This window comes from Sinohyriopsis cumingii, chromosome 4 (genome assembly GCF_028554795.1).
Source record: "Sinohyriopsis cumingii isolate HCF-2022 chromosome 4, ASM2855479v2, whole genome shotgun sequence".
In the NCBI taxonomy this organism is placed as follows: domain Eukaryota; kingdom Metazoa; phylum Mollusca; class Bivalvia; order Unionida; family Unionidae; genus Sinohyriopsis; species Sinohyriopsis cumingii.
Window position 1 is genome coordinate 78,215,567 of NC_142964.1, and position 20,743 is coordinate 78,236,309.

Genomic DNA, 20,743 nt, shown 5'->3' on the forward strand with positions numbered 1-20,743 from the left:
GGTGTTACATAGGGGTCTGTTCTTGGACCTGTTCTCTTCATTCTGTACACTCAGTCGTTCTCAAGTGTCATAGATCATCATCCAGTGTCTCACCAAATGTACGCTGATGACACCCAAATATACAAATCTAGCCACCCAACTGAAGTTGATGCTATCGTCCAAGGTGTAGAGAGGTGCATTTCTGATGTGAAATCATGGATGACATGCAACAAGCTGCAGATGAATGATGATAAAACTGAGGCCATTCTGATCACAACACAAAGACTTTCTCATTCACATCCTTTACCTCAAACAATAAATATCAGCAATGCCAACATTAAATTCACACAATCAGTATGAAACCTAGGTGTTACTCTGGACAGTACTCTCACACCAACATGTCATGAACATATGCAAGGCTGCATATCTTGAGCTGAGACACATCAGCTCAATTCGCAAATATCTTTCAGTTGATGCAACTAAAACACTTGTGTGTTCATTAGTACTTTCAAGACGGGACTATTGTAACTCAATTCTGTCTGGTTCATCTTAATATCTGCTCCAGAAACTTCAAGAAGTTCAAAACACAGTTGCTCAGATCATACTTAGAGTACCACGATCAGAGCACACCTCCCTGCTGCTCTGTATCCTACACTGGCTATATATCTGATCCAAACTCAGACACAAAATTTGTTCTCTGTGCTATGTTTCACTGTCGGACTCTAGTCCAACATACCTATCTGACCTCACCCATACAAAGTCCTCATTATTATTATTATTATTATTAAAATGATTAATGCTCATGCATATCATACGCTGATGATATTAAATAGTACTTAAATTGGATTTCTTTTGTCTAACTGAAAAGAAATAAGGCGTCCATGATACGAATCTCATGTACTATTCTACCTGTTCCATATGAATTTGAAAAAAATGCAAGCATCACTGAACTCTTAACTTTTTAAAGGATGTCAGGTTACACAATTAAAATGATTATTATTTATATTTTTAAAGGCCAACATGGTAAACCATATTTTTTGTCAGGAATAAACATGGATATATGTATTTTTTCCCCAAGTAATCAATTCCCATCACTAGTAAATGGCATGGAATGTATTGCATATTATTTGAAAAGTTTGCACTTTTATTTGTAAATTTAGGGTTGAAACAAGTAAAGATGAGAATCCACAATCACCAAATCCACCAAAAACAGCTAAGACAATAGCAACATTATTGACCACCAAGATGGCAACACCAAAACAGACTAAGTAACGCCAAAAAAGTCCAAGGTAAGATAAAGATGCAGCAATTTTAAACTTTCTACAAACTTTATAAGCAAAAAGCATTGTGATGTATCTTTAAGGGTTGATTACAGTAGCCTGGAATGCTGTATTATTGCGGTACTTAATGTTGTTAGCAGTGCATATTAAAACCAATCTGTTATTGCTGTATTGTTACAAATTGTAAAGTTTCTCTGACTTTCCCTCTTTCTATTCCTACAAAAAATCTTGGTCAATCCAATCATGTTAATGTAAATTAAACCACATATGGCAGCTCACCCAGGTTATAATACCATGGGGGAACAACTCTATATTATCATGATATGTATTTAACTTATGTATGGTATCATGCACATATGATAATAAACATAAATTTTAATTTAGTGATAAGATGGAATGTCCACACCTGCACTGGCTGAATATTTCCACCAAAATAAAGGATGCAATGACTCAGTTGAATACACTTATGTCCATTAAGTTGAAATCCACGATAACAACAGCAGAAATTAAAAATGAAAAAATATGTATCACTTAGTCTGCATTTTAAGTGCAATGTGGGCAGAGAAATCTATATATACAAAAGAATCTATTATTAATTTTATTATTAATACTGAAATATTACCGATTTCAAAAAGTATTTTAGCTATTATTGCTTTCCTATTTATGTTTGATAAGTAGGATCATAAGCATTGTTTTGTCAATTTTGGTCCATATTGGCTACCATGGAATGTAATTCCAAGCGTAACTGTGTAAGGATGTGTGTGTCACTATCAGAAATAGAATATAATCTTGACAGTATTTGTCATAAGTTTAGAATGATGGTCCCAAATTCAAAGAACAGTCAGTTATACAAATATAGCATTTTCAGGTTTAATACCTTGTCTTCAGAACTAAAGGATTACAAACATGACTTGTAAATTTAAGGCTGCCGATGACAGTTATGTTATATGCATAACTGATCCAAAATAAATGGCATAATATCAATGAGGCAATGATAAACAAGAAAATCAGTGAAGTACTAAAACCATCATGAAACCAGTATATAGATGGATGGATTTTCAAAATTAAATAGACACTTTGGTACTAAAGGAACCTCATGGGAAGTCTTGATATTTGGACCTTTTAACAATTTTATCTGTACGTGGTGAACAAATTAAAAATAAAATGTATTCTTATATTCTGTAATATTTGCTTCATTCTTGTTGGTCTGATGTTTTATTCCAGGGAGGTGTCTGAGGAATCCTCAGATGATAAGTCCTAGGAATCCTTGGACAATATGTCCTAGGAATCCGAGGACACCTTGGACAATATGTCCTAGAAATCCGAGGATGATATTTCCTTGGAATCATGTCCAAGAAATACTCAGAATGTTTGAAAACCATGGGCATGTCCAAGGATTCCTAGGAAACCTTGGAGTATTGGTTACAAAAACCCTTGGAAGTCCAAGGTCAACCTCGGACAATTGACAATAAAAACCTTGGACACTGGTTTTTTAAATTTTTGTCCTTGGACTATTACCTCGGAAAGTCAGCAACCAATACTCCGAGGTAATAGTCCTCAGAATATGTACTGCTGCATACTTCCTAATGATCTGCTATTCAACTTAAGGCAATTGCTCAAACTCACCATCAACAGGCTGTGTTCCATTATAGCAAGACACAGCAGCATAACTTTGGTAGCTACATGCTTGGTCATCAGTCTGGACAACATAATTACAGTCTGTCAGTTGTTTCTCTATGCCTGTGCAGTTGATATTCAGGATGCTGTGACTGCGGAAGTTGTGACCATATGGAGCGCAGCATAGTGGTATTCCATGTTCATGTCCCAACACTTGACAGGCCACATCTAAGGAAAAAGATACAATTAAATGTGTTCATTAAAGATGAATGCCCCTGCATTCACTTTTTGCTCAACTTTGTACTTGAATGTGCCCCACAAACTGACATGAAATTAAAAAATCTACCAGCCACTACAACTTGAAATGAAGAATACAGTGACCTAATTTTGGTATGGTGGTAATCTTATACTCACTAAGACACAGCCACACAAAGCTGCATGGATTTATGACTAATTACGCCTAAGAAATGGACTTAAATGAAAAACTTGACCAACCAAAGTCACTGGAATGTGATGTTTTTCAAACTGCATATAGCTATAGGGGAATCCTTTTATAACGTGCTTCATTATAACATGAAATTGAGTTTAACACAATCATAGCATGAACTGCAAACTTATACAACCTATTCACAAATTTCTTCTGAAAGGTTTTGAAATTGCAGTAAGGCTTTATTGCCTAATAAAAAAAGTGTTATCTTTCAATATAGCAAGATGCATACTATTCTTTAAAAATATGATTCTCTTTCTTTCAATACAAATATGTTCTATTTCTGAATGTTCACTGCATTTCTGTCAATTAGCTTAAATTCTTTTTAACAAATCCAGCTCTTACAAAATGCTCATAACTATTAATCTAATTAACAAATAATTAATAATTCTTCTTTGATTTTTATTTTGTCTACAGTGCATTGTATGCATTAGTTGTTCACCAAAATAATGCCACTGTTGAAGTATGTGTATGTGTGTGATTTAGATTTTTAACATAGCTTTAACTATTTTCCAGTCATATCGCTATGATGTCTGCAGTGTGGCAGTTTAAGTTATGTCTAGCACTGGGGCATCATGCCACAGACATGTTGCATTATGTCCCACCTAGTCACATTATCCTGACACCAGGCCAACCAGTCGTAGCACTAACCTCTTAATCCTTAGCACCTAGTGAGGCAGCTGTTAGTACCATTTTTAGAAGTCTTCGGCATGACTCGACCAGGGTTTGAACCCACAACCTCCCACATCCGAAGCGGACGTTCTAACCACTAGGCCGCAAAAAGCGGTCACACTGCTGAAGTAAGTTTCTGACTCCAATTGATAAATTAATTTATTTACCTACTGTACCTACATAATGAAATGAATTTCCATGACTCCAAGATAAAACTGTAAATTTTTTTTTAACTGCTGAGCATGGAAACCATCTCTGATATTCAAGAGAAGTACCTAGATTTTCAAGATGGCCAGTGTGATGGCCATAATGGATGCAAGATTGGCAACATTTTCATTTAGGACCAACTAGACAGCACAAGAAGAGTGGATGTTATAAAAGTCTTTCCAGTAACCCTTCACAAACTTGAAGAAATAAAGTTGGGATACATTTTTTTTTCATAAAGAAGGGAAAATATGGACAATATATGAAGCACTCTTGAATTAAATCTAAGTACATGACTGAAAATAAAAAAATCTGGCCTAATTTACCTCCATAAACAAGAGCATGCCCAAGCTATCTATTTCTTTAGTTCAAGTTGGCTTGATCTTCTAATACACCTAGCTCTATATCACAGAGACAATATCCTGAACTCACATTGCTCGAACCATTCATACAATGTGTAAGAAACTTTCATCATAAAACTGAAAGGAAGGTAGGGATAGTACAACATTTTTGGAGAAAAGCAAGGAAATATTGAGAGTCTGACAAATTAGTATGAAAAAGGAGGAAAAATATATTTTAAAAACTAGAGCAACTGGAAAGACTGAGATGGCCACCATGGTGTCCTTACTGCATGTTGGATCAGCATCAGTTTCATTTAGAATCAATTAGGCATGACACAAGTCTTCAGATGAATTAACCCCATGTCATTATGATTTTCCATTCAGAAGTAGTAACAACAAGATTTTCAAGACGGCTGCTGTGATGGACATATTGGTTGTCAGATTGACAGATTTGTCATTAAGGAACAACTGGACATCAAAAGAAATCTTTCTGGCAAAACCCCATGTTAATATGAACATTTACCCAGATGTAGTGATAACAAGATTTTCAGATGGTTGCCATGGTGACCATATTAAATGTAACAATGGTACGATTTTCATTTAAGACCCAATAGATATCATAAGAAAAAAGCCTTTCAGGTTAAACCTCATACTGATAATAACCATCATTCAAAAGTACAGCAAGTACAAGATTTTCAAGATGGCTGCTGGCTATGTTGGATGTCTGAGCAATTAGGACCAATTAGACTTTGGGATGAATGAGTGTGTCAAGTTTCATAGAAATCTTCCAAGTAGGCCAGGAGCAGAAATAACAAACTTGTTGATGTTGATGGACAGTTGATGGAAAATAGGAAATAGAACGACATCCCTGGGAGTAAGGTGCTAACCCACTCCAAATCGTTAGCTAAGAACAAGGAACAAAGAATGGCTGAGATTCAGTGAAGCTTTACTTAGGTATATGCATCTCTTTTTAAATGAACACTGACCATTGGGGTAGTACAACGGCATATTGCTACTTTTTAGAGGTCAGCTAATTATCAGCTACGCACAAATGCATAACTTTCCTTCCTTGTTGCTGGGTAAATAAATTCGTGAAATTTTTTTTTCATGAAATCTGTGATAAATACACAACACCTGTCTTTGTATGTGATTTTCATGTGTAGTTTTACATTAAATAAAATTTTTTTAGAAATGGTAATGGATGGATTTTTTTATTTAACAAATCATTATGCAGTGCCAAATTTTATTTCTGTACTTCAGCCAATGATCACATGTTTTTATAAATTATGTCAGATGTCAGCAAGTGTATATACTCCACATAGATCATCTAGCTAAATGTTAATTATCTTCAAATTACACTTATTTAATCAGGATATAAATTGTAGACAGAAGAAGCACCTAGTAGAAGAAAAAAATGTCTTGACCAACTCCAGTGACAAACAACACAGTTTTCATCAATCAGTCAAAATAAAATTGCATTGTGCCTAACTGACACAGCTTATTTCTTTTAGAGGATCAGCTGGCCTTAAAAGTGCCATTTATGCTGTAATCACTGTGATAATGAAAGCTCTGCTGTGGCAAATAATGCATGAAAAACCCCACAATGTAGCTGAAAATTTAATTGAGGTCACTTAGGTGAAATGTAGGTTACAGTGAACTACCTTTGATAAGATAATGTTGTACAGACTAATACGCATTTACATACCAAGCATGAATGCAACCAATGTCAGAGAGAAACTAACAAATTGAAAACAAAAGTCAGTGAAGTAAAACATCTAGGTAACAGTGACCTACTTTTGGTACAGTGATCTTGTATTCACCAAGATACAAATATATACCAAGCTGCATCACTCTAGGCCAAACAATTCATAAGAAACTGACCTAAATGCAAATCTTAACCAAAGTCACTGGAGCATGAAAATGAGATAAACAGTGATCCACTTTTGGTGGAAATGTGTGGATTTGGAATGCCTGAAAAATTGCCCTTAGCAATATTTAACCAAGGTGTAGCAGATGAATGGACGGCCAGCCAGATGGGTGAACAGATGAATTAGAGTAACACTATTTACCTCTATTACATTTGTTTCAGGACATAACGAAACATAATGCTGTGTTTAAAAAAAGGTTTGTGGCTGAAACATAAAACACTGTAATACTTTGTTATATGCAATTTAGATTCTTTTAAATGATGTGTTTTTAATAGAAAGGTAGTACAGTCCTCTCCCTAGATAATTGTTGCAAGTGAAAGAGTCCATAATCATCCTTAACATAGCATAGGCTAAGGTACGAAAGAGTGAGAGAGACATCTGGGGGAAAGACAAGTGGTGCTAAACATAATCTCTGTGTCATACAAAATACATACATAATCTGACTGTCATAATCTGACTGTCATACAAAATACATAACCTCAGTGTCATAATCGCAAATGTGATACAAAATACATACACAATCTCACTGTCACACAAAATACATATATAATCTCAGTCATATAAAATACATATATAATCTCACTGTCATAAAAAATACATACATAATCTTACTGTCATAATCTCACTGTCATACAAAATACATACATAATCTTACTGTCATACAAAATACATACATAATCTCACTGTCACACAAAATACATACATAATCTCACTGTCACACAAAATACATACATAATCTCAGTCATACAAAATACATACATAATCTCAGTCACACAAAATACATACATAAGCTTCCTGTCATACAAAATACATACATATTCTCACTGTCATACAAAATACATACATAATCTCACTGTCATACAAAATACATACATAATCTCACTGTCATACAAATACATATATAATCCCACTGTCATACAAAATACATACATAATTTCAGTCATACAAAATACATACATAATCTCACTGTCACACAAAATACATATATAATCTCACTGTCACACAAAATACATACATAATCTCAGTCATACAAAATACATACATAATCTCAGTCACACAAAATACATACATAAGCTTCCTGTCATACAAAATACATACATATTCTCACTGTCATACAAAATACATACATAATCTCAATGTCACACAAAATACATACATAATCTCAGCCATACAAAATACATACATAATCTCAGTCACACAAATTACATACATAATCTCACTGTCATACCAAATACATATATAATCCCACTGTCATACAAAATACATACATAATCTCATTGTCATACAAAATACATACATAATCTCACTGTCACACAAAATACATACATAATCTCAGTCATACAAAATACATAAATAATCCCACTGTCATGCAAAATACATACATAATCTCATTGTCATACAAAATACATACATAATCTCAATGTCACACAAAATACATACATAATCTCAGCCATACAAAATACATACATAATCTCAGTCACACAAAATACATACATAATCTCACTGTCATACAAAATACATACATAATCTCACTGTCATACCAAATACATATATAATCCCACTGTCATACAAAATACATACATAATCTCATTGTCATACAAAATACATACATAATCTCACTGTCACACAAAATACATACATAATCTCAGTCATACAAAATACATAAATAATCCCACTGTCATACAAAATACATACATAATCTCATTGTCATACAAAATACATACATAATCTCACTGTCACACAAAATACATACATAATCTCAGCCATACAAAATACATACATAATCTCAGTCACACAAAATACATACATAATCTCACTGTCATACAAAATACATATATAATCCCACTGACATACAAAATACATACATAATCTCAGTCATACAAAATACATAAATAATCTCACTGTCATACAAAATACATACATAATCTTACTGTCATAATCTCACTGTCATACAAAATACATACATAATCTCACTGTCATACAAAATACATACATAATCTCACTGTCACACAAAATACATACATAATCTGTCATATAAAATACATGTATAATCTCACTGTCATACAAAATACATACATAATCGCACTGTCATAATCTCACTGTCATACAAAATACATACATAAACTCACTGTCATACAAAATACATATATAATCCCACTGTCATACAAAATACATACATAATCTCACTGTCATACAAAATACATACATAATCTCACTGTCATACAAAACTATTGATCTAATGTATTTTAACATTTATGGCAATTACATCAAAAGAAGTCAGATAAAGTCAATAAACTTATGAAATGCTTTTAATATAATCAAGTGGACACAATTTTGAAATGTTTTTAATATAATCAAGTAGACACAATTTTGAAATGCTTTTAATATAATCAAGTGGGCGCAATTTTGAAATGCTTTTAATATAATCGAGTAGACACAATTTTGAAATGCTTTTAATTTAATCAAGTAGACACAATTTTGAAATGCTTTTAATATAATCGAGTAGACACAATTTTGAAATGCTTTTAATATAATTGAGTAGACACAATTTTGAAATGCTTTTAATATAATCGAGTAGACATAATTTTGAAATGCTTTTAATTTAATCAAGTGGACACAATTTTGAAATGCTTTTAATATAATCGAGTAGACACAATTTTGAAATGCTTTTAATTTAATCAAGGGGACACAACTTTGAAATGCTTTTAATATAATCAAGAGGACACAATTTTGAAATGCTTTTAATATGATCAAGTGGACACAATCTTGAAATGCTTTTAATATAATCAAGGGGACACAATTTTGAAATGCTTCTAATTTAATCAAGTAGACACAATCTTGAAATGTTTTTAATCAAGGGGACACAATTTTGAAATGCTTTTAATATAATCAAGTGGACACAATTTTGAAATGTTTTTAATATAATTGAGTAGACACAATTTTGAAATGCTTTTAATTTAATCAAGGGGACACAATTTTGAAATGCTTTTAATATAATCGAGTAGACACAATTTTGAAATGCTTTTAATTTAATTAAGTGGACACAATTTTGAAATGGTTATAATATAATCGAGTAGACACAATTTTGAAATGCTTTTAATTTAATCAAGGGGACACAATTTTGAAATGCTTTTAATATAATCAAGTGGACACAATTTTGAAATGCTTTTAATATAATCAAGTGGACACAATCTTGAAATGCTTTTAATATAATCAAGGGGACACAATTTTGAAATGCTTTTAATTTAATCAAGTAGACACAATCTTGAAATGTTTTTAATATAATCAAGGGGACACAATTTTGAAATGCTTTTAATATAATCAAGTAGACACAACTTTGAAATGCTTTTAATATAATCGAGTGGACACAATTTTGAAATGCTTTTAATATAATCAAGTGGACACAATCTTGAAATGCTTTTAATATAATCAAGGGGACACAATTTTGAAATGCTTTCAATTTAATCAAGTAGACATAATCTTGAAATGTTTTTAATATAATCAACGGGACACAATTTTGAAATGCTTTTAATATAATCAAGTGGACACAACTTTGAAATGTTTTTAATATAATCGAGTGGACACAATTTTGAAATGCTTTTAATATAATCAAGTGGACACAATTCTGAAATGCTTTTAATATAATCGAGTAGACACAATTTCATGGATTTGAAACATTAAAGCTACTTCCCATTTAAGGTCAGAAACCTGGTATTCATCATAAGCAGAAACACAATGATCAACTGAAGCTTCATAGCTAAAATTAGATTAATAAACAAAAGGAGCCACACTCAACAATATGTTTTCTTTGGCTAATGTCCCCAAAATAACAATTTTAAATATCACCATAAAATTTTGTGTCACTTATAGTACATGCATTGAGTACAACCAGTATACCATTTTCACTATTATCTAAATGCATATGTTTGCAAACATGATTAAATTTATTTATCCAGGAATACCAATAAAAAGTTCTATCACATAGAAACTGTTCACATATTTGAATATATAATTGTATTAATATATTTGTGTGTGACCCATTCTCCCATGATGCCACACCTTTCTTTATTCCTTTATAATTTCACATGTCAAACAATGATTACTGCCAATCATTTAAGTTCCTAAGGTAAATCAAGTATCATTTCAATTTTCTTTGTAAGTTTCATCTGATGCATGAAATAGAGTGCTTTGTATTTGTTACAGGAAAGGCTTTTCAAAGTTCTGAAGAACTTGTGCCTAACCCTTTTACTTTTCTAATACATGTAATAAAATGTGTTTAAATCCAAAACGAAATTCATCGTACCTCTACGTAACACTGCTTTATGAATACGAAACACTCATCATGACCATATTGTCTTCATGCAGTTTTTGGGAAATTCACTTTCATTTAGAGTCGATGTCAAAATCCAAGCAAGTTTTAACTCAACTGATTATGTAAATGAAGTTAAACAATAGTAATCATTTCAATACTGTACCAGTTGTGTCCACTAATGGAGTACACTAAACCCTGACTCTTGATAAATTATTCCAATCTATAATACTATATATTACAAGCAATACCCTAATGTTAGCATACAATTACTGTTATTATTATTACTATTGCTACATACAAGTTAGCCCTGAGAAACTCCCATGTATTTGCCAATTTTCTGACCCGTAAAATACAGACATATTTGATGATTTGGTTCACCAGAAAAGACTGTACAAAGGAATTTTTCATTCCAGATCCAGCTTTTATTTAATGTTGCTCTTACCCAAAACGTTGCAATATTTTCCATAATAATCTCATTTTTCTCTTAATTGTTTTTCTCTTCAAACTAATCACTCAATGATTTAATACTAAATTATATATCCGCTTCAGTTGTGGGAGGTCACGGGTTAGAACCCCAGGCCAAGTCATACCAGCTACATCATTTGGTGCTTAGCATTAAGAGGTTAGTATTAGGATTGGTCGGCCTGGTGGCAGGATAATGTGACTGGGTGGGACATGATGTGCCAGTGATAGACATCACTATAAACTGCCACAGTGCAAACAATGAAGTGATATGACTGAATTTTTTTAAAAGCTACGTTAAAACCCAAAACACACACTAAATTATGTCCTTAGGCAATAAGTGTCTTCCTTCATAAACTGAACTACTACTTTTATTCACTTTATGTCAAAAAAATATAACAATATTGGTCACAAGTAATTCTGCTCTAAAACTTAGCAGACAAAATACTTACCTTGAAAAATTTACTAGTGAACTCAGCTTTTTTAGTTGAAAGGATTCATATAAAAAAAAAAAATTATTTCCTTTGCCAAATTTTGTACTTGCTGGAACCAACATGGCCTAGATTTCACAATGATCGTTCTTACCTGCTTCTTTCCTGGTAAAACCATTAGCACATATAGTACCCCAGGCTCCATTTCGGAAAATTTCAACAATCCCATTTGTCTTTGAGGTCAGGAAATCTCCACGGTTAAGACGCACTGGAAAAATAAACAGGAAAGTCGGAAAGTTTTCTACCTAACTATTGTTCATGATGAATTAATGGCAGGCTTTGAAACTCAAAAACTTCTCAACTATCTTAAGATCACTCTGGTGGCTTAAGTGGTTGGAGCGTCCACCTCAGATGCGGGAGTTTGCAGGTTCAAACCTCATCTGAGTCATATCAAAGACATATAAAAGTGCTACCAGTAGCGGCCTCATTTGGTACTCAACATTAAGAGCTTAGTGTTAGGACTGGTTGACCTGGTGTAAGGATAATGTGACTGGGTGGGTTATGATGCCACATGTCTGCGGCATGATGTTCCAGTGCTAGACATCACTATAACTGTGTGTTATTAAGATAGCTTTAAAAAAATTTCAATCATATCAGAATGGTGTATGCAATGTGTCAGTTTATACCAATGTATAACACTGGCATATCATGCCAAAGACATGTGGTAGACATCACTATAAACTGCCACACTGCAGATATCAAAGCGATATGACTGAAATTTTTTTGAAGCGGAGTTAAAAATGCAAATCACACACACACTCACACAATTATCATTAGTGATATCTGAGATGAACAGCATTTACACTGCATTAGCTACACACCTATCTGATCAAGTGTCTTGCAAAAGAAAGATTTTATTTTATTCGCAATCAACACAGCTTTGTTTATAAAATCATAAAAAACTTTTCATTCTTGACACTCTAATGTATGCCCATAATCTGTAGCCTGTATCAACAGTTCATGTACTGTAACAGTTGTAATCTAGACAGCATACTGTTACCCATAGGCATTTTAGATAGTTAACTGTCAAAGAGGTCATTATAAGATACCAGTGGTCAGAGAAAAACCACCACCATTCCAAAGATTACTTAACAGATTAACAACAGCTGAAGTGAATTTTCAGTTAATATTCCTTTATGAGCACTGCGTAGGTAAAGTCCACAATCTAATTCACTTTAAGTTCAGTAAGCCATGTTAAGAAACAAAAGTTCTTACACTTTCTTCATTTTATTAAAAATATTTAAGCCATCGTTATTAAAGATTACTGGATAGTCTGTGATAAGCAACAATATTTCTGTTAAGTCTGATTGAATTCAATACATAAAATGCAAAACAATGCTATTTCAATAATTGGAATGGTAAAGTTAATAGCGTTTAATTGTGGTTAATTTTTTAAGGCAATGTTGGAACTCAGGGAAGGATGAAACCATCTGTGAAACAAGCAAAAACTAAATTTCAGAACACTTGGTTGATGGTTGACACAGTTTTACTTTGTAAAGTTAGCAGCAATGTTGAGCATTCACATACCATAAACAACCTTATCAACATTTAATTTAGTAGTTCTGGAGTACTATATGTACACAACATCTGTCAATATAGCAACACTGCCCTGTATCAGCACAGATGTAGAAAGAGCATTTTTGATGCTCAGAAAATTTCAACTAGATCTTCAGAGAAGTTTGGACAACAGTACCATCAAGTGTCTAATGCATGCAAATATGAAGAATAATGACACTAGTGCCACCTTAAAACCCTCCAATGCACTACTGAGGGCAGCCAAGTCAGCAACTACAGTTATTGCAATTCAGAAACTTTGTGGAGTTTTGTCCATTTAATATGCATACATTGGTGATTACTGAGTATTTACAACAGATTAAGGTACATGGAAATGCATATGAGAAAATTTTAGCAGTATGAAATTTGTACAGACACCGTTCATAGACCCTGGAACATAATGAATCGTACATGTGGTTTGTCTTTCTTAACCTAATTTTGCTGTTAATTTTTCCATTAAATTCAGACACATAATGACCTGTGACAAAATTACTGAATAGTTTAAATATATATGCAATTTTTTGCAATGGAATTATATGTATTATGGATTAATTGCATGCCACGATGGTACAATATCAGATGGTAAGTAAACAGTGTTAATACTGTTCATGCAATATATTAGATGTTGAATTCAGACACAATGATCTGTGACAAAATTGCTGAATATTTTAAATCTGTGTGCAATTTTTCAATAGAATTTCATGCATTATGGATGAATTGCAAGCCACAACGGAATGATAGTAAATGGTGTTGATACCCTATTCATGATATACATTAGACATGAATAAACATATATGTGCCAATACGTTGTTCTTTGAAAAAAGTAAAATACTGTAAAACCCCGCATTAACACGACACCGCTATTAATGCGATCCAATTTTTTTACCCCAATTATCACAGGGTTCCACCAACTAGACATCATAAGAATTCTTTTAATGAAAACCCCCATGTTGACATAATCATCCCTTTAAAAGGAGTAATGATACAAAATTTTCGAGATGGCCATCTTGATGTTATATTGAATCCTGACAGAAGAGAAAGAGGATAAATAGACTTTTCCAGATACAACAATTTCATTTCAAAGGTACTTAACTGTGACCCACATTTCACCAGCAAAACGATTAATGCAAAATTCTTTCTTGAAACATCTCACTGTGGTCTACATTTCACCAACAAAACTATTAAAGCAAAATTCTATCTTGAAACATCCAGATGTAGCAGCACAAATGTTTACTGCCTTCCCTTGCTTCCACTTCTGATTAAATTTCCTTTACAGGAGAAAAAGATGGAGTTATTCTGATTATAATAGTCAGAATTTCATACCTGACTGGTAGCAAACAACTCCAGCATCATTGTAGTGAGAGCAAGATGACACTTTCTTCTTGTCCCATGTTGCACGACATTGACGGAAATCTGTCTCTTTCCCATTACACTCAACTCTGTTCATCCAGATATGCTGGGCCTCACTACCGCTGTATATGGCACTGCTTTCTCGTCCACCAGCATACCCAATTTGCCGACAAAAGACATCAGAATCATCATCCTCCCAGAAGATATCACAAATTGTGCCCCACTTTCCATTAAGATATACCTCAGCACGGCCTACATCTTCTGTCCTATTTCCAAGGCGGTACATAACCTTTTCTGAAACAACAAAAATTTTATTTTAAGAAAAACATGTCATACACCCACACCCACCCCAAGACAAACTATTGATATATCAAAGGGAAAAACCCTTGATCTAATGAGATCCGAACCCGGTATATGATGTGAAGGTAGAGATTTTAAGGTAATTTAAAACTATGTATTTTTATATACCAAATACAGTGCAAACTGTATAAAGAACTACTGGAAATATAAGTGACGGACTCAATGTCCCTGTCCAAGAACAAATTCCATGAGCAGAAGTGCAGATACAATGTGACAAGAAGGTGTTATGGACGTGTATTGGCAGCTTTAATTGTGTTGTAATATATTACAATATAAATGACTGTACCATAATATTTGTCAATAGATACCGCTGTGAAAGTTTTCCCCAAAATAAGGAGAAACACAGCTGATAAAATGTGTTATTTATTATAATACAACTTAGAGGTTCAGCAAAGTCATATTGACAGTTGATATCACATGGATTTTCAAAACAAAGAGGGATGATGGATCGTGTAAAATGCCATATATGAAGTGAATTAAGTGAGTGGTTACTAAAACATCTAGAAATGAATATAATTAAAAGTGTCCTACTTCTTGTCTCCCAAAGGCCCCATCTGCTGACATATATGCATAGGGACAAAAGCAGTATAGCAAGAAAGAAAAATTTGTGATCATATAATATTTCAAATCTGAATTAAATTCAGTAACTGCTTATTAAAATATAAGAACTGGAAACAAAACATCAATGCATGTACTTAAAAATGGCAGACATACTGAACAACCAAGTGACTTGACCAAGGGGCAGATGGGTAAATATGTGATATCATATTATCAGCATGATGCAAACTGGGTCAAGTTGCTGTTGTTGTTATAGGGTTTAATGCCATTTTTCAGCACAAGTAAGGCTATATATGGCAGCCAGTATAAATGGCAAAGGAAGAACCCTGGAAAACCTGGGGCGAACCACCAACCCACAAGAAGCTACTGGCAAGCTTTCTCATGTACCCACATTAGCCGAGCTTGAGGCTCGAATCCACACAGACAGGTGAGATGGCAGTGATCTGAAATGGTGAGCGCTTTACACCACTCAGCCACTCAGGGCCTCAAACTGGGTTAAGGAGTTCTAAAAATGTAAATGATAGAAAATTTTAATCAAATTGTTCTACATGCATTTCTTAACTTTATGACCCCACAAATCAACATAACCCTGGCACAGGAAGAGTAAAATCCATGACATATGTGTGCTAATGTTACATTTCAAACATATGAAGCACTTTTGTGGCCTAGTGGTTAGAGCGTCCGCCTCGGATGCGGGAGGTCGTGGGTTCGATCCCCGGCCGAGTCATACCAAAGACTTACAAAAACGGTACTAACAGCTGCCTCGCTTGGCGCTCAGCATTAAGAGGTTAGTGTTAGGATTGGTCAGCCCGGTGTCAGGATAATGTGACTGGGTGGGACATCATGCTACATATCTGCAGCATGATGCCCCAGTGCTAGACATCACTATAAACTGCCACATTGCAGACATCGTAGCGATATGACTGAAAAATTGTTAAAGCTACGTTAAAAATCCAAATCACATCACATTGTCAAAGGGCTACGGAAATATAGTTGAATTAAAAACAATAACCAAAATGGCAGAATCCATCCCATACAGAGAAGCAGCATAGATGTAAGGGTATCACATTATATTATAAATATTACATCAATAGGGTAAGAAGTCATAGAAAAAACATGTTATAAAAAAGAAGGTTCAGCCAAAATATGCCCCTTCTGTAATTCTTGCCCCCACTGCTTCCAGCAAGCTGTAGAACCCTTGTGACTAAAGGATTATGTGACTACTGTATATACTCCCATTCACGTATAAGGCGACCTCCAAAATGAACAGGTATAGAAACTAAAAAGTACATGACCCACGCATAAGCCGACCTACAACTCTGAGACATCTCAAGATGCATGAGGTAAGTTCTAAATGCATTTTTTAGGCAAACTTGTATTTTTAAAAAATTACATTTATACTTATCTTGACGTTGGAGTGCATGATTATTAAAACGAAATGGTATGAACTTGTTTGAAAAGTAATTTATTTAATTTTCTGTTTTCTTATTGTTTCTGCCTAATTTAGATTTGTGTATAATTTGATCAAAAGATGACAAGAATTTAGCAATTGCGAACTGCTGTAGCACTACCTCTCTATTTACATTTGATTGTTTGTTGATGAAATAATAACTTTACTATAAAGAATTTGCTTCTTCACTAAATAAAATGTTATGTTTAAACATTATTCATGTAAAATAATGATTTTTTTATCTCTACAATAATACAAAAATAAAAAATAAACCAGAACATAAAAAAGAAAAAACCACAACAATAAAATCGTCCACAATTACTTTCAATTCCAAGAATGATCACTATGAATGCTGTAACTCCATGTGCTGTTGCACCATTCCCATGAAAGAAACTTACACGAGTGAACACCTGGCATTTAATATACTGTATATACCAACGATAATTACCACCATTAAATTAAAAGAAGGCATGAAAATACATACCAAGCAGCAAATGTGTCCTCAAAAAACTAATTCAGAATACATGTCTTATAATAAACAATACTAAATGCTTTACGAGTTGACAATAAGGGAATAAGGTCAGATATACCATGAGCGGAAAAGAGTTGCCACATGTACAGTACCATGAGGCTGGCTATTTTGGTACCTTTAGTTCAACAAAATTGGGAATCCTTTGCTGGTGCTAGTGTAACACACAATAGTGTAGAACATTGATTTCTCTGAATTACGATGGAGGGCCAATCATTTTCATAAAATAGTTGCATGGATAAGGATTAACTTTTAATTTGTCATGCTGGCTTTCTTGCTTATTTAAAACTAATCTTTAGCTATTGTGCCATTTGACCACAGCTGACCAGAATATGAAAATAGGACATGTCCTGGGGGAAAATAAGGCATGTCACAGGAAGAAACAGCAAGTCATTTTTCATGCATATTGGACAGGGAAGATTGACCAATATTTAGTGAAAACAAAGCTGTAAAAATGCCACAAAAAAAACCATCTCGATTTTAGGTCCCAATCTCTATTTTTTTTTAATTCAGTCTCCCTATTTGGCTTGTGAAAAGTTCATAAGTATACCTTACACTCCATTTTACAAAACTACATGAATAGTGCTAATATTATGGAATAAAAGGCAATTACACATCAATGTACTGGTATAGTTACCAGTCAAACTTCCCTCTTATCACAAGCCAGTTTCAGGGTTTTAATGATTAACTGGCCTGTATTGCTGTCACAAAATGAAAGACAAATTCGCCGACTATCAACATAGGAGACGCGAAACATCAAGCTTTCCATTGTGTGGAAAATTATGATGTTTGTTCAGCTAAAACACAAAACTAAATTTGATTGATCTTAGTTGATCTGTATGAGAATTTTAGCCTTTATTATTACCACTCTTCTTGAACATGTAAATTATGCTTGTTATACAATTAAACGTGCATACCATTTTAAAAATATTACCTCAATTTGTAGGATCATTATATCATTGAAAAGGAGTAACTTTTGACCGCATTGTTCAACGTAAATGAAACAGCTATTAAGGACTAGCTGAAATGTTATCTGGAAGAATGCAATTTGGTCGAAACAATGAATAAAGCAAAATCTGCATCTAATATGTTTGGGAATAAGTAAGGATTTAAGTGATGCTATGTACACTTTGCACTGTGAAATTACTGTACATTATAGTTTAGCATGGTGTCCTTGGTAAATTCCACCAGCCCGCGAATTATGAAGTCTGTATTTACCTTTATTTAATTTCGTGTTGGAGAAATCGGAAAATATGCACGTGCAAAAAAATAACAAAATCAATCATAGTACTTAATAACATGGTAATAACTGTCTGTAGCTAGTTCTGTAACTAACTGAGTTACCTTCCCTAAATAAAGTCTTTATTATTATTATTATTATTATTATTATTATTATTAACTCCCATATCTCTTGCCTTGGATGTCATATAATTACAACATCTGTATTTTTTTTTCATGCTCACTTAAATATCATCTTGGTTAATAAAGTCCTGTTTAATTCACATCCATTATTTTTTTGAAACCTTCTAAAATGTCTGAAAAACTATTGAAACATCAATAAAATACTATATAATGATCAAAATTTTTGTGAAATCTCACGACAGTTTTAGTCAAATTTTTTACAAATATATCAGTGAAATTTTAGTGAGATCTCACCACCATTTCAATGAAAGTTTTGGTCAAAATATTTGTGAAATCTCACCAAACTTTAAAGTGAAATAAAAAAGACTTAATTGATGCCATCATGGATTAGGTTTTGTATGCAAGAAAGAAAATGAGGACAAGAAAAACCTAAATCTTATTTGATAATATCTGTCAAAATAAAATTTATGATCCATTTTCAAAATTATTGTGAATATTTATCATTGATTCCTAACAATGTCTAAGAATCATTAGGCAGTTTAATAGATATCTGAAGTGTATTTTATTTGGTTTAGGCAGAAAGCGCTTAAGAAACCCAACCAAAATCTGCCTTGACATTTTCATTATCAGATGGGGTTTCTGCAGGTATTTCCATCTAATTAGGCAGAAGTAAAGATTCCACGTAGTAACAGAGAGAGTAATTTGCATGTTTCGAGCTATATTCCGCCCTGAATCTGCCTAAAAGTGATAATAAGGGGAATCTAGGCTAAATAAGCGGAATAAACATTCTCCGCCTAGTAGATGGAATAAACAAATTCTGCCTAGTAGGCAGAATAAACAGATTCCTCCTAGTAATAGACAGTAATTTACATATTTTGGGCCATATTCCACCCTGAATCCACCTAAACTTTATAATAAGTGGAATCTAGGGTTTAGGTGAATCCGCTTTAAAATTTCACCTGTAATCTGGTTAAAGTCAATGCGGAAGTTTTCATACGGGTAAGACATAAACAAAACACACTAACTGGATAGGACTTAGAACTGGAACAACCCTTATATATTATAATATATCATTATCTTGGCTTATTTTCCCAGACTAAGGTATCAAAATATCAACATACTAGTACATCGATACACCCCTAGTGCTTACCATTTGCATACTGTGAACAGACAACTCCAGCCTGTGACAGCCTCTCTGTACAATTATGCCCCTTGATAAATTCATCATATTTACACTGATCTAGTGATGTCTCTTCCCCAGTGCACTGGATATTTGAAATGAGTATGGGCAAAAGTCCTGTGTAGGTTACATTAATGGCAAAACCAGACTGATATCCCATCATTTTACATGTCACATTAGCTGCTTTGTCATTCCAGTTCATATCGCACACTGAACCAATTATCCCAAAACGGCGTACCTCAAGGGAACCATAGAAAAGTCCTTCAGTAAAGTTGACTGCAGCAAAACCTGATAAAGAGATGAAATATAGGCTTATTACAATGGTCATAAATGTTGATTCATCTTTGAAATAAATAATAATAAAGTAATCTGGCTTAAAATGATACCATTCTGTCTATTACTACTAAAGTATATATTAATGGAAAGGATGAGAATCAAATGGAAGTCAGTGTTGTAGATTCATCTATGTGATGAATCGGCAATGTTTCAGATTCAAAATTTAGATCTGAATTGAAGGGACATTTGCACACATGTGCTTGTAGCATGGAGATGAATTACCTAACATAGTTTTTCCTGTTGTGATTACATGTTTGAAGTATCAATTTAAGATAAAAAATTCTACACATA

The 20,743-nt window shown here is 33.4% G+C and overlaps 1 protein-coding gene across 1 annotated transcript in view; it reads right to left on the bottom strand.

Annotated features, from left to right (window-relative positions):
• The window catches only part of LOC149801503 (scavenger receptor cysteine-rich domain-containing protein DMBT1-like), a 230,825-nt gene that overhangs the window by 82,491 nt on the left and 127,591 nt on the right, over window positions 1-20,743 (bottom strand). The window contains exons 20-23 of the mRNA XM_089955679.1: window positions 20,087-20,404; window positions 14,651-14,971; window positions 11,868-11,981; window positions 2,886-3,104 (exon numbers count right to left, since the gene is read on the bottom strand). Of these exons, the coding sequence (XP_089811805.1) occupies window positions 2,886-3,104; window positions 11,868-11,981; window positions 14,651-14,971; window positions 20,087-20,404 (972 nt within the window). The remainder of the gene's footprint in view (window positions 1-2,885; window positions 3,105-11,867; window positions 11,982-14,650; window positions 14,972-20,086; window positions 20,405-20,743) is intronic.